Source organism: Protopterus annectens, chromosome 10.part0 (assembly GCF_019279795.1).
Source record: "Protopterus annectens isolate FY-2018-M chromosome 10.part0, PAN1.0, whole genome shotgun sequence".
In the NCBI taxonomy this organism is placed as follows: domain Eukaryota; kingdom Metazoa; phylum Chordata; order Ceratodontiformes; family Protopteridae; genus Protopterus; species Protopterus annectens.
In genome coordinates this window covers 1,762,966,537-1,762,983,121 of record NC_056744.1, presented here as the reverse complement: position 1 = coordinate 1,762,983,121, position 16,585 = coordinate 1,762,966,537, and the positions used below count along the sequence as shown (strand labels likewise).

At 43.2% G+C, this 16,585-nt stretch overlaps 1 protein-coding gene across 1 annotated transcript in view; it reads left to right on the top strand.

The window, feature by feature from the left end:
- The window catches only part of CABP5 (calcium binding protein 5), a 133,045-nt gene that overhangs the window by 101,027 nt on the left and 15,433 nt on the right, over positions 1-16,585 (top strand). The window contains exon 5 of the mRNA XM_044086576.1: positions 5,389-5,536. Coding sequence (XP_043942511.1) covers positions 5,389-5,536 — 148 coding nt within the window. The remainder of the gene's footprint in view (positions 1-5,388; positions 5,537-16,585) is intronic.

The following is a 16,585-nucleotide window of genomic DNA, read 5'->3' as shown; positions in this document are numbered from 1 at the left end:
TGTAAATTGACTCATTCCCACCTTACTGGGGTTATGAAACTGCTATACTTATTGTACTCAACTGGAAACGGCCAGCCTGAAAGCAAGCGGCACAGCTCACCAGCGATTATTTAAGCTTCACAGCTGTTTGTTTTGAATTACTTTATTCCGAGGCTTTTCCCTGTTATAACCTGTTCATTACAATGCATGCATAAATGAGCGCACTCGGTTTCTATCGCCTAATGTAAAAATAGACTCAAAAGAAACTAGCTTTGAGTAGTTCTTCCTATACTTGGTGAAACTGTGCTTATTGAGATTGAATGTGCTTCACTACGCAGGGCTTATGCCTAAAATGTTGGCTAACTTGTTTAGTGCAGAATATCACTTTTCCTGAATGTCTGTACACTGCCTACTCTGTATTGTGTATGCAGCCTTGATTTGTTATGTATCACCAGTACTGATTCATTTCTGTTTTGTTGTATATTACTGGCTCTAAACCACGTTTTTTTTTGTATTATGAAACTGAAGCTTCTACTGTTCTTACTTTAACCACATGTAATATTCCTTTCCTTTCCCCCTAGCCTTGCTATAGTCTACATTTCTTAAACTCCCACCCCCACTGCATATCACCATCTAGGCTAACCCTCACTGCCTCAACTATATTGCCCTACTTGCTGTATTACCTTCAGAACATCTGTTTTCTGTCTGCATAGCATTAATTTTACCCTTTCGCTCCTTTACAGCTTGCTATCAATTCGTACACATTACCCCAGACATATTACCTGAACAACAGTGTTCCTGGGTTCCCTACCTCTAAGAACCATCTCTGGGATCGTGTGGTATATCGGGAAACTGTCCTACCTCCCCACAAGAACTAAATACTAAACAGTGTATGTACCTTACTGCATAACTATTTTGTCCCTCTGGTTGATGCTATAGTGTGACCCAGCGTGCACTAGCCAGCAGCCCAGCACTGACCCTATCCTCTCTTGGCTCCATAGACTTTTCCCTTCCTTCCCCTCCCAGTGCTGCCCTGAAATTCTGCAATTACCCATTTGGCCAGCAGATGGCAGCCCCCCTCTATTAACTACCTTTCACCTTACCTGATAGCTCTAACCTTTATAAATAAAAGCTAAAGCTTAGACAAGAAAATTAGAACCTCTGCACCTTGAGTATCCTATATTTCCTTCCACCCTGACTCACCACCCTGTCCCTAACCCTAGCGACTACTTACCTTAATATTCTTACCTTGTGTCTCTTTCTCCTTTCCTTACTGATTGTTTTCCATAGCCTCGTCCTGGTCCTCATCTCCTGGCTCTTTCCCACTCCGTTTGCCCTACAGGCTCCCTCTGCTCACCTACCCTGCCCCCTATTCCCACCCGCCCTCACCACCTCTACATTTATACCTCACTAACCACACCCACTCCAACTACACTCTTCCTTCCCCACCCCTCACTTCCTGTCTCCACCCCCAACCACCATTTCAATAACCTAACCACTCCCAAACATACTATACTCCATTCACACTAACAACTCTCCACAACTCCAACACTAAAACCTAGCAATGCTAACTAAACCTTCCTCAACTATTACCCTTCTACTACTACTACTAAGCTTATCCTATCTAACATACATCACTAAACCCTTCCATAATACTCACTCCCCCCACTATCACATAACCAGCTCAATACCTAAACAATACAAACACTACTCCACCCCTATAAGTCCTCACCTATACTTCTGCAACCCCTCCCTACTCTTCCCCTTTAAACTACTGTCCACCTTCAAACATATTAATCGTAGGCTAACTTGCACTACTCTTACAAAACATACATCCCTAAAACTATACACTAACCTCTCTAATTACCTTTCTTGTCATCTTCACCAAGTTATCTCCACACTACTGTCAGGTGACATACACCCTAACTCTGGACCCTCTTCCACCAACTCCTCAATAACCCCCTCCAACACACCTTCATCTACAAATACCCTCACCTTCACATCCCTAAATGCTCAAAGTATATGTAACAAAATCCCTAACCTCCATGTCTGGCTTCTCCATCACAATCCTGACATATGAAACATGGCTATGACCCTCCATAAAAGATTCAGAAATAGCTCCCCCCAACTATAATATTATCAGGAAAGACAGAACCCACAAAAAAGGAGGTGGTGTAGCTCTACTCTACTCCTCTTCCTTTTCAGTTACTTCTTATACTAAACCAGTTCCCCATTTTGCCAATGCCAAATTACTGCTAGCCATACTCCACCTGAACAAGCATAAAACAATATGCTTAGTCTCCCTCTATGTTCCTCCTGGTGATAACATACCAATTCTCGAAGACATTCTCTCTTGGCTCTCCACCAACATTACTAATGAGACTGTCATCCTAGGTGACGTTAACATTAATTGGTCCTCCATCCAATGCCCAACTAATCCGCTAAATATAAACCTTTACAACTTTCACCAGTTAATAGATTCAATAACCAGACCATCTAAGGACCATTCCTGTGGAAGCACCCTAGACTGGATCCTAGTATCACACCCACTCCTTATCTCAAGTAGCGGTACACTCCCTGACCCTCTTAATGACCACTTTCCAACCTTTGCTCACCGTCACTCTCCTTCTCTACAGCTGGCACATACCACCATCAGTGTACGCTCCTTAAAACACTTCAACCCCAACACCTTCTCTGACTTACTTAAAAAATTCAACTGGAGTCCCCTAAATACACTACCCCTAGACGAAGTTGTCACCTATTTTAATACATCATTTCTAAACCTTCTCGACACTTTAGCCCCCCTAAGAACAAAAAGAATCAGGAGCAAATCTATCTCATGGTTAACAAAAGACACCATAGCTGCCATGCGCCTTCGTGATAAAGCCCTGAAAAACTACTATAAGCACAAAACCCCAGCCACCCTGAACGAATACAAAATACTCTGCAACAGAGTTAAGAAACATATCTATTCTGACCGCAAATCCTATTATATCACCCAACAAAATAATCACAAGACTAACCCAAAAAAATTCTGGAATAGTATCTCCTCCCTCTTCAACCCTGGCAAAACGGAAAACCCACAACCCGATCAAAATATTTCTGACACCGACCTTGCCTTCCAATTTAATAGCTTCTTCATTGATTCCATATCTAAATTAACATCATCATTTACTAATAACTCCCCTCACCCAGCTACAACTCCTACTACCCCTTCCTCCCTGGGCTCCTCCACTTCCAACCTCCCTCTCTTCTCCCCCAAACCCATACCCATATCTACTATAAAAAAACTTCTTCTTAAATTAAAACCCTGCTCTAATGCCCCAGATAATATCCCTTCCTTCTTCCTAAAGATAGCTTCTGAAGCCATCGCCTTCCCCATTTGTATACTTATAAACCGGTCAATCCAAGAAGGCTATGTACCCCAAATCTGGAAAAAAGCCTACATTATTCCCCTCCACAAGGGAGGTAATGACAATACCATCTCCAACTTTAGACCTATTGCCATCCTATCCCCATCTCTAAACTACTAGAAAAATGTATCCACATACAACTCTTACCCTACCTCACCAACAACCACCTACTAGCCCCAACACAACATGGATTTAGACCTGGACACAGCACTTCTACTGCTCTACTCTCCTTCCTTGAAACTGTAAATAAAGCTAGAGACTCTAACTATATTGTCTCCACTCTCCTCCTGGACCTTTCTAAGGCCTTCGATACTATCTCCCATTCCCTCCTACTGACTAAACTCTCTAACTTACATCTTTCACACTCTTGCATCAACTGGTTTTCCAGTTACCTTTCCAACAGACAACAATCTGTAAAATGGAAGAAATCTACCTCCTCTTACCTCAACACTGTCACTGGTGTACCCCAAGGCTCAATATTAGGTCCCCTACTGTTCAACATCTTCATCAATGACTTCCACCATAATATCCCAAATGCTAAAATAGTCTAATATGCAGACGATTCAACTATTATCTGTGCAGCAAACTCCATTCCCTCCCTTATAAAACTAACTCAAGATGCCTTCTCAACCACTGAAAAATGGATGCATGACAACCACCTAGCTCTCAATCCATCAAAAACCAAACTCATGTTATTTACCCCATCCAAAAGCATAACTATCGACATAAGCTCTTTCCTCATAACCAGTCAGAATAACTCATCCCTAGAAATTGTCTCCAAAGTCAAACTGCTAGGAGCTCTCATTGATAATCAGCTTACATTTGATTCCCATATACAAACAAACATTAAAAAAAACACATCACAAACTTGGTATGTTCTACCGGCATATCCGCTTCCTCTCTCCATCTGCTAGATTTCTCCTACCTACCACATACCTCATCCCTTCTCTCCTTTATGGTGCCCCACTCCTAATCAACCTTAAATCCTCTATTAAAACAAAACTCTCTTCCTGCTACAACAAAATCGCTAAATTCACCTCCGGCCACAGATCCTCCTCCCATCACTGTACTGCCCTCCACAAACTAAACTGGCTTGAGCTCCCTAACTACCTCACCTATACTCAACTAACTCATGCTCATAAGCTCATTTTCAAGCCCTCACTCTGCCCCTCACTCTCCTCAACGTTCACCATGCACCATCCAAACAGACCCCTTAGAACTAGCACTCAGAACCTAGTTGAACTCCACAAACCAGCCCGTCCAGCAGGCAAACTCTTACTTTCCTTTTCCCTAACCCGCCTCTGGAACTCCCTCCCACCTCATATCCGTAGTACCAGCAGCCTTCCTATCTTTAAATCTCTCCTACACTCACATCTATCATCTCTCTGGGAATGCTCCTGTACCCATCCAGCATAACATCTCCAGCTACTACTCACCCCTCAGTCTACAACTCTTCCCTCCTATGAGAACATACATTTGTAGTTAACCCCTTATGTAAATATTCTCCTGTACACACCTACTAACTACAACCTTACTTAACACTTTTTCTGTTCCTTTAGTAGTGAACATAGAAATCTAACAAAATTGTAAACTGATATGTTTGATTGCATTTGCTCTTCTGTGTTTTCCTGTGGCATTAACATTTTCCTGTGCTTATAAGTACTACTCTGACACTTTAACAAACTGTTATGTTATTTTATTGTATTTTACATTATTCTCACTTGTATATTTGACATTGTATCTACGGAGCTTTTCTCCCCAGGACTCCATTGGAAATGGGCTCATTCGGCCCAATGGACCATCCTGCCAAAGAAACTTCAAATAAATAAAATAAATAAATGTTCCGTTTTTCTGATTCCTAATATTATCCATGAGGCATTCATAGTATAGTTTGCATTCAGACGGTGTGGCACAGAGAATATGGTAGGGTTTTGGGTAAATGGTGATAAAAAGAATGAAAAAATGAATACATTTTGCTCTATATTCCTTGACACAGTTTGACGCTAACGGTGATGGAGAGATAACCATTGAGGAACTCCGCCTTGCCATGCACCGCCTACTAGGGGAGGAGCTGTCAGCCCGTGAGATAGAAGATGTATTGAAGGAGGCAGACTTAAATGGGGATGGTACAGTGGACTTTGAAGGTAAAGCTCTCAGCTTTCTTTTGTATGTTTTCATGCTGTACACTGTTGTTTACAGTAAGCCCTGCTAGAAATGTAGTAGCTGTGAGGTTTGTCTCTTACCATAAGATGATAAATATAACAGCTTCACTGACTGTATCATAAATAGTTGGGACTACAACCAATCTGAAGTGAATAATGTCACCATCTTCCACAACGCAATGAACTGGTCAGATAGTTTCAGAGAAAGAAATACATGACATTCCCTCTAGTCAGCGTTTATTTTCCTGCCTACCACAAAAATGGAAGGGGGAAGAAATGGGGTAATATAATGTCTGCAATCAATGCCTGCAATTTATTACAGACGGTAATGTCATGTCCTGCAGCCAAAAGTAACTAGAGTGGGAAAACTGATGAGAAGGAAGTATTCGCTGAGTGGCTGAAAACTATTTAGACTGTGTTTTTTTATCATTCATCTGAGCTATGCTCTACTCCCAAGGATCAGTTTATGGGGAACTCTTCCTCTGCTTATAAACCAGAGCAACTTCATAGTTGACTATACTAACACTCAGAGTATTGAGGGCAGAATCTACCACATGGAAAGTTTTCTTTGCGAATGCAATTTAGTTTGACAAAAAATGCAATTACACTCTTGGTCTTTGTGGGGTCACACAAAAGGAGTAGGTGCATCCATAATCAGTATTACTGCAATAAATGTGACTAGGGGTAAATATGGGAAGGGGGGAGAGATTAACTGCATGCTACAGTCAGCAGTGCAATATTACCTATGGTAACTAGGATAGGGAAAGTGATAGAAACGGTGTAACTGTGCCACTAAAGTCAGTCTCTCTGTCCTTTACTGTGGAATTGTCCTTGGATTTTATTAAAACAGCTTGATATCCTTTGGTTTTGTTTTTGTACCTATGGTAACTACATCAGAGGAAGTGCCATAAAGGGTGTAACTGTGTCTCAACAGTCAGTACCCCTATCCTGTTACCTATGGTAACTATATCAAAGGAAGTACCAAGAAGCGTAACTGTATCTCTACAGTCAGTACCCCTCTCTTGTTACCTATGATAACTACATCAGAGGAAGTGCCACAAAGGGTGTAACTGTGTCTCAACAGTCAGTACCCCTGTCCTGTTATCTATGGTAACTACATCAGAGGAAGTGCCAGGAAGGGTGCAAGTGTATCTCAACAGTCAGAACCCCTGTCCTGTTACCTATGGTAATTACATCAGAGGAAGTGCCACAAAGGGTGTAACTGTGTCTCAACAGTCAGTACCCCTGTCCTGTTATCTATGGTAACTACATCAGAGGAAGTGCCAGGAAGGGTGCAAGTGTATCTCAACAGTCAGAACCCCTGTCCTGTTACCTATGGTAATTACATCAGAGGAAGTGCCATAAAGGGTGTAACTGTGTCTCAACAGTCAGTACCCCTATCCTGTTACCTATGATAACTATATCAAAGGAAGTGCCAAGAAGCGTAACTGTATCTCAACAGTCAGAACCCCTGTCCTGTTACCTATGGTAATTACATCAGAAGAAGTGCCACAAATGGTGTAACTGTGTTTCAACAGTCAGTACCCCTGTCTTGTTACCTCTGGTAACTACATCATAGGAAGTACCAGGAAGGATGTAACTGTGTCCCTACAGTCAGTATCCCTGTTCTGTTACCTAAAACAACTATTATAAGAAAAGTGACAGGAATGGTGTACCTGGGTCTGCACAGTCAGTACCCCTGTCCTGTTACCTACAGTAATTATGACAGGGTAAGTGACAGGAACAGTGTAATGTTGTTTCTCCTTTCAATACCCTGTCCCATTACCTACAGAAACTGCACCAGGGGAAATGAGAGAAACAGGCTAACTGTGCCTGCATATCGGTACCTCATCCTATTACCTACAGTACCTACAGTACCAGTAGCAGGGTAAGTGAAAGGAAAGGTGTAACTGTGTCTCCACAGTCACTACCTTTGCCCTGTTACCTGGAATAACTATTATAAGAAAGGTGACAGGAATGGTGTACCTGGGTCTGCACAGTCACTACCCCTGTCCTGTTACCTGAATAATTATTATATGAAAAAGTGACAGGAATGGTGTAACTGTGTCTCTACAATTACCACCCCTGCCCTGTTACCTGAATGACTATTTTAAGAAAAGTGACAGGAATGGTGTACCTGGGTCTGTACAGTCAGTCCCCCTGTCCTGTTGCCTTGAATAAGAAGGGTGTAACTGCATCACTACTGTCAGTACCCCTGTCCTGTTATCTCAGTGGCTACAGTAGGGGAAGTTATAGTAATGGTGTAATTCAGAACCCCTGTGCTGTTACCTGCAGTAACTACATCAGGGCAGGTGATGAGAATGGTGTAACTACATCTCTGCAGTCAGTACCACTGTCTTGTTACTTCTGTCAGAGTATGAGGGGTGAAGTCTGAGCTCCCTGTTTACATGTTTCTACTTCACTGATGGCTGATAGCAGAAGCTGAGGATGTAGCCTCTTCGAACTTCTTCACGATGGAGATCAGACTCATGGATTCATGGTGAGTGAGGAAAAGGTGATCTGTTTTTATCACTCTGCAAACACTGACTCATACATGAAGCAGCCAAACCTAGTATTATTACTATTATTATTATAATTATTATTATTATTATTATTAACACATCAGATGGTAGCTCACTCATGTATTTATTGATGATACCTCTGATATTTCTGACATCAAAGCCACTCAGGCTGTCATTAAGGTGTGCATCTGTACACCAGATACAGGTGAAGGAGTATCTTTGCCCTCTACCCATACTAGATGTCATTATGGACCAGCATCAGACAAAGACTGTAGTAATTTTCGTAGTAGGTGAAAGAATGAAACAGTAACTGTAAATGGACTGCCTTACACAGCCATTACACAGAGGAGGCATTGTGGGCCACTGAAAGATGACAGTAAGTATTAGTCCCTAATAACTAGTAAGTTTCACTGTATAATACCGAGAGAAAAAGAAGCGTTTAATTCACTCGTGACCAGTATCTAGTGGGAATCACCAAAGGATTAGTGTCAAATGACAGACATGTTAGTCACCAAGCTCCAGTAAGTGTCACTGTAAACCAAAGATGAAGACCGTGTACAGGTTGGCAAAATGGTTAAGAGCTTTACCTCACAGATACTGACTTGTGGTTATTGGCTTTGCTTGTTATAGTCTGCAGACGGACAGTCTAGTATTTACCTATGAGTGTCTTGGCTACCTATCACTAGCATGTGTTACTGTGGACCAGTGACAAATCAGTGTGCATCCCACTTTGCATTAACAGGTGTTACAGTGGACACGAAGGCATGTCTTGCTAATTTATAACAGAGGATACCATTGTGGACCTGTGACAGATGAGACAGCATTTTTACTTTGAGATGCCCTTCACAGGGAATTCTGATAACAGGACTTGCACCCACATAGGTGCAAGTCACTGATTTCAGACATTTTTGTACCCCCTACATCCTAAAGACATCATTATACCACAAACATTAGTACACAGGGAACAGTATCTGTATGTGAGCTTTAGTGCTTTCCCCAACAGAGACCAAAACTCAACTAAAGAAATCCTTAAGTTGTTCGCAGAGCATCCTTGATAAGGTTGGTGTTTGGCTGTCTGCTGGTAGGAAGTCAGGTTATTGTCCTTCTTCTATCATTCAGCAGATCTCAAACATTGTATCAGTAAGTACAGTTGTCTTCAGCAAATTCTGTTTTAACAAACTCACCCAATGTGCCTTTTTCTGTCTTAGAGAAGGCAACAAGACGGAAAATAGCTAACACAACTACTGCAAAGCTTCATCCTTGAAAAGGACGTGCAAGAAATGAAAGAAAGCAGCATAAAACAGAAGGCCTTTCCACAGTCCTTTGTATTCCAAGTTAGAGAACACATTTCACAGTTGCTGAGTAGTCCAGGTAATACTCAGAAACTATTAAAAAGATAAGTCTACAGAAACATAGACAGCAGGAAAAGGTCAGAGAGAGAAATAAAAATGAGGGCTCATAACATGAAGCTAGTACTAGACACTGCAGTAAGCATGGTCCCCAGATACCTTGTGAAGGGCCACGCCCCAACTTCTTAGCACCAACATGGAGGCTGTGATTCTTAGTTAAAGTCCATGTAAAGGGTTAAGAATGCGATCATCATGGGTGAGATAATGAAGGCAGCAACTTTTTTGGGACAAACTCATGAATCTGATTGCTGTTAGCACTCTATTTAACCAGGTGTAGCTTATTCTTGTCCCTGCAGATCAAAAGGACCCCAGTTCATTGGACATTACCAGGGCCAGCTGCTCCTTAACTATTGCCAATAACTATTCCAGTACCCTAGGAAACCCAAACATCTGTTCCACCCAGCTTTTCATCCATTCTGTTCATTGCGCTTCAGTACCCTCATGTCAGCAGTGATAACACAAAGTGCTTCTGGTCATGCCAGGCATCAGTGCTTGTTACTATACAACCTGTGGTGTATTTGGTAAAAACTTCTTGAATGCCACAGTCAGGTCCAACAGGAGCAATATAAATGAGGAGGTAATCATTTGAAATGTTGGGACCTGCTACAGAGAGTCCCAAAATACAGAGATTGAATGAGTGCAAAAGCAGACTCATACATACTAAGTCCGAGATGGCCACTTCCCAGAATATTCCCTTTCCTCCAAGGTATGGTGATCTCAGAGTTGGTACATATAAGGTCAAGGGGTGTGTGGGGGGGATTCCATGTGAAAAAGAAGTCTAAAGGAGAAGAGTGATCTTCAAGATTCACCCTTTTCTTACAGATTTGGTCTTTTTTTTTGGCCTGTCAGCACTCGGCATTATGAGCGCCAACACTTCAGTAGGAAGCTGGAAGGAGGACATAGCATTTTCCAGTAACTTCTACTTCATCCTTGTTCTCCACCATGCTGGCATTGGAAAACAGAGGCAAGTGATCTGTCAAACATCTTTATACCCAACAGAGAACAAAGTCTAGAACTTCATCTCTGATTCTTCCAAACACAGAGGTTTCCTTCTCCTAAAGAGTATATACCATATCGTCAGTAAGAAGGCTTGGCGAGAACTTTCTGAATCGGTATTATTTATTTATTATTTATTTTATTTTACATTTGGTTATTGGGATAGTCCGACTGGTAGTCTATTGGCCGTTTTGGACCAATTTCTAGCTCTTTCAAGTCCCCCTGTATAAAACCCGCTTTGGCGCGGTTTTTGCGCTTGTTACTACTCAGCCAAGCTCCTCGTGGTCCTGCAGAGTGGTGCTAGCAGCAGAGAGGCTAAAAGAGAGACTACTAACCTGATAAAAGTGTTTTTTTTCCTGCTACTACCTGGGCAACTGTCTGATCTATCTAAACTGCAAGTATGTCTGCTTCTTGAACTGTTTTAAACTGTTTAAAGTTGTTTTTGCACCTGCACTTTTAAAGTTTGTCCTGTTTGTTGTATTTCCTGTTGAGGCTACACACTCAAGTGCGCTAGCCTATGTTACATATTTATTGCATTTTCCTGCTGTATGTTGCAAAAAAGAAAAAAAAAAATTATCCTTGTTTCCCGTCTTTCCTGACCTAGAGTAGTCCAAATACAGGCTTTGCTGTATCCTGGACTTTTGGAAAGTTCCTGTGTTGTCCACTTCCTTTCTTGGATAAAGGGAGGCTTCTTTGTTCACCAGTGGCAGTGGGGAGCTTAGAGCAGCCTATCTATCCCTGGAGGTGTGTTCCCAGCACAAGAATCTGATAGTCTATTGGCCATTTTGGGCCAATTTCTAGCTCTTTCAAGTCCCCCTGTATAAAACCTGCTTTGGCACGATTTTGCGCTTGTTACTACTCAGCCAAGCTCCTTGTGGTCCTGCAGAGTGGTGCTAGCAGCAGAGAGGCTAAAAGAGTGACTGCTAACCTGATAAAAGTGTTTTTTTCCTGCTACTACCTGGGCGACTGTTCGATCTAGCTAAACTGCAAGTATTTCTGCTTCTTGAACTGTTTTAAACAGTTTAAAGTTGTTTTTGCACCTGCACATTTAAAGTTTGTCCTGTTTGTTGCATTTACCTGTTGAGGCTACACACTCAAGTGCGCTAGCCTGTGTTACATATTTATTGCATTTTCCTGCTGTTTGTTGCAAAAAAGAAAAAAAACAAAAAAATTATCCTTGTTTCCCGTCTTTCCTGACCTAGGGTAGTCCAAATACAGCCTTTGCTGTATTCTGGACTTTTGGAAAGTTCCTGTGTTGCCCATTTCCTTTCTTGGATAAAGGGAGGCTTCTTTGTTCACCAGTGGCAGTGGGGAGCTTAGAGCAGCCTATCTATCCCTGGAGGAGTGTTTCCAGCACAAGAATCTGGTAGTCTATTGGCCATTTTGGGCCAATTTCTAGCTCATTAAAGTCCCCCTGTATAAAACCCGGTTTGGTGCGGATTTGCACGATTTTGCGCGTAGCGCAGCATCAGGCAGCTCCACTTAATTGGGTTTAAATCATTCTCGGCTCCACAATGTCTGCTCTTCACTTTTTCCCTTAGAACTGATCTAGTTCTCATAATAAACACCCTATTCCTACTCTAAAGCCTGGCACTTGCTCACTAAAGCAATTATATAAGTCAGCACTAAAAAATTAAAAGCACTACACCCTCACAAACTCCCCTTGAGTACCTTGTTCCCCATTGGCCCTTTTTTTCAATTATAAAGGAATTCCCAATACTATTCTAGCATGTCCAAAGGTCAGTTGTCAATCTCCTCTCCGGTCCAGCTGGTGAATCTGGGAATCTTGAGGCAATGTTACAACTGCCTCATGTACACAGACAACCCTCTCCTCCTCCCAACAAATTCCAACACATGTGAGAGATGCAACCATATAGCCAAACTGGAGGCTAAGCTCTCTCAACTCAGTACTGGAGTAACCAGTCAGGAGGAGAAGGAAACCACACTCACTACAATTCCAGTCTCACATAGACCTACCACGACAGCAAACCAAACACATAAACACACAAAAACATACTCGGAGGCTCTAAATAAAAATCTGCCTAAGCAGCAGAAACCTCCAAAGCAGGCACCCAAGCAACCGCTACCCCAAAACAAAACACGTGCAACACATAGCTCACAAAGCCAGTGTGCCGAACAGTCACAGCCCTTAAGGCTAAACAACACACCTGATACACTTGTAATAGGTGACTCTATCGTCAGGCACACTGAAGTCCCGCTCACCAGGCTGAACAAGGAGAAGATCACGGTGAGCTACCTGTCGGGTGCTAGGATCCGCCACATAACACAAGCACTCAGGTCACTCCAAGGCAAGTACAAATATGACTCAGTCATTGTCCATGCTGGTGTGAATGACCTGAGACGTACCTCCCTGGACTACATGAAAAGAGACATAGAGGAGCTCTCTGAGCATGTAGCCCAGGCCGGTATGACCCTGACCTTGAGTAGCATCTTACCCTCACCAAGAATGATGTCACAATATGAAGACAAGATGATCAATTTCAACAACTGGCTTAAGTATTGGTGTCATTCAAAGGGGATCCAATGCCTGTCAGCCTGGGATGACATGCTCGACAAGCCACGATGCTTTGCTAGGGACGGCTTGCACCTGTCACCTCTAGGCTTTCGGATATTGGCAAAGGCTCTTGCCACCCCCATAGTGCCTTTTTTAGGCAAGGCTCAAAAGACAAACCCACCTCCATAGGTATCACAAGGGATAAGAAACTAAGAGTAATGCTACTCAAAGCCAGAAGTCTAAACCTCAAGATGCATGCACTCGAAACTCTCCTTAGCATGGAGAACATCGATATCTGTGCAGTAACAGAAAGCTGGTTCAAGGCTCCCGAGAGCACCATAGCACTACCAGGCTATACGTCATACCATGCTTTTTGGCCCCAAAACTTGGACTGAACTACAAAAGGAGGGGGAGTATCAATATTCGTCAAAGATACCCACACCTCCAGGTTGGTGGCACAGCACGAAGCATCAGAGACTATCCATGTGCAACTAACAGTGGGTAAAACTGCCTTCCAGTTTATAGCCTGCTACAGACCACCCTCCCAAACCTAGGAACCCCACTCGGCCTTCCTGAGAACACTGGAAAATATGAAGGTCTCTCCACACACCATTATATTGGGTGACTTCAACTACCCAAACATAGACTGGGAGCATTACTCTAGCTCCAACACCCTAGCCCAAAGGTTCCAAGAATTTATAAACTCAAATGCTATGGAACAACTTGTTACCACTCCCACAAGAGGGGAAAACATACTGGACCTGATCATCACCAACATGGGGGCTCTATGCTCCAGACCAGAAGTGTATCCCTCACTGGTAAGATCAGACCATAAACTAATCTCACTGGATATTCACATCCCGACCCCACCCCCTGCCCAGAAAACCACAGTGAAAAACTTCTCTAAAGCAAATTTCACACTCCTCAAAACTGAGGTGGAATCCTTCAAAGCCAATAACTCTGCAGGGGCCTTCGTCTATTCTAATAACTCTGCAGGGGCCTCCCTCTATTCTAATAAATCTGCAGGGGCCTCCCAGACCACAGAATCCTTTATAAATGCATTCTATGAACACCTTCAGAAATGCATGGATCATGCAATACCAAATAAAACCAAGACTCAATCCTCCAAAGGCAGGCGTCCTGTCTGGTGGACCCCAGCCATAAACAAACTATACAATAGAAGGAGGAAGCTACTACATGATAGAGCAAAATCCCAAAAAGGGAAGGCATCTCTGATCAGTATTAGCAAAAAACTACGGGCACTCATAAAATCGTCTAAGGCCAGCTTTGAGAGAAAAATTGCACAGGACACTAAGGATAATCACAAGGCTTTTTTTTAGTTATGTTAGGAACCTGGGTGGGAATTCCCAGATATGCTCAGAATTAGTCCAAAATGACAAAAAATACACTGAACCCACAGACATTGCCAACATCCTAGCTGACAGGTTCAGCGCAAACTTCTCCCCCCCACCCCACCAAAAGGGCAAATATCTATCCCAGCAGAGTGCTGCTCCCCTGACATCTCAGATGCTCAGGTAAGAGCCGCCCTCTCCAAAGCAAAAAACACAGCATCAATGGGACCAGATGGTGTCCCGGTCTGCATCCTACATGAACTCCAAGAAGAGCTAAACCCAAACTAAAACTACTGTTCAATCTCAGCCTTACTACAGGATATGTACCCAAAGAGTGGCGTACAGCAACAGTGGTCCCTCTCCACAAAGGTGGTGCCTCAATGGGTCCTGGAAACTATCGCCCCATAAGCCTGACTAGCTTGGTCTGCAAAGCTATGGAAAGGATCATCATGGACCTCATAAATAAAGATATTGGGGACCTACAGACACTGGATCCTACCCAGTTCGGCTTTGTTAAGGGCAGATCCTTTAAAACAGTCACCAAGGCCATTGACGAGGGGAAGGTGGTCCACACAGCCTACCTGGACCTCGCAAAAGTCTTCGATACAATACCCCACTCGGGCATTATAGATAAGTTCACCAGCTTAAATATAAACCCCTATGTCACTAGATGGGTTGCAAACTGGCTCAAGGACAGAACCCACATGGTTAGAATTGCTGGAGCCATGTCAGACTCCAAACCAGTTACAAGTGGCGTCCCGCAAGGCTCAGTCCTGGGACCTCTCTTATGTTATGTATATATTTCTCGGAGGTACAGGCCAGCACAGAAGGACTGTGGCTGACCAAGTTCGCAGATGACTGCAAACTAGGCACCATAATTGACTCTTCAGCTGACACAAGCATCCTACAAAAGGGCCTCATAGAAACAGACAACTGGTGCCAGAGCCATGGCCTCAAGCTAAACGCCAAAAAGTGTATAGTCATCCCCTCTGGCAAAAACAAAGTGCCCACAAATTACCACATAGGTGGCAATCCGTTAAGTACGGAAGAAGTAATTAGGGACCTGGGAACCCAAGTTGATAGCATTCTCTCATTTGAAAACCACGTGGCCACAGTGGTTAGAAAAACATTTTATATAGCCCACCTAATCATGAAGGGATTCACATCTAGATCAGGGGAGGTCATCGTGCCTCTTTACTCATCCCTCATCAGGCCCATAATTGAGTACAATGCCCCTTTTGGGATGTACCTTACCAGACACCTGCAGCAACTGGAAAGACCCCAAAAGTACCTCACCAAGAGGATCAAAGGGCTCAAACAGATGCCATATGCTGCCCGGTTAAGGAAACTCCAGCTCTACTCAGTGGCATACCGCCTGCTCAGAGGCGATCTGTGCCTGACGTATAAAGCCATGTCCAACCCGGAATTAATGGACATGCTGCACCTCAGAAAATCCAAATCCCATCGAGCTATGCTCGAGAGACTTGAACCTCAGCACTGAAATAAATAGGACATGCTGGAGGGACAGATTCATAACCCAGAGGCTCCCTTCACTCTGGAATAAAATCCCAGTCCAGGTTAGGCAGAGTCCCTTATTGACTCTCTTCAAGAGGAATCTTGATGAGTGGATGGGAGATCGTAGGTTTACCCTGGGTATCACTTCTGTGTCACTGTTAGACAGAGGCACAGTATACTAACCTCGAAAAAGGGCATAGCAAAATTCATTTAAAATGGGTGGTGAAAGCCAAACACACTCTGGCTAGGCTTATAAATGCCCTAGGGCAGATAGCCTAGTATGAACCTATGAAGCTATGGACACAAGTCTTTTTTCAGCGGAGGCCCGGGGAGAAAAGCTCTGCAGATTTATTAGAATAGAGGGAGGCCCCTGCAGATTTATTAGAGTAGAGGGATGCCCCTGCAGATTTATTAGAGTAGAGGGATGCCCCTGCAGAGTTATTAGATTAGATGAAGGCCCCTGCAGAGTTATTGGATTTAATGACCTGAAGAACTGGTTTGTTGTTGGAGCGAAGAACCCTAGTACTGGTCTGAAGGTGTATTAGGTTTTGTAATGCTGTTTTTTTTTTTAGGGGGGGGGTAGTAGAGTATCTTATAGGTTAGTATGAACTGGTTATATAGAAGGAGATGGGGGAATTCAAGCCAGCTGAGTTGTTTAAGGGCAGTGCAGTGGTGAGTTTTAGGGGCTGTTTTTGGCGAATTGTGCAATTTTGTTAAAGCAG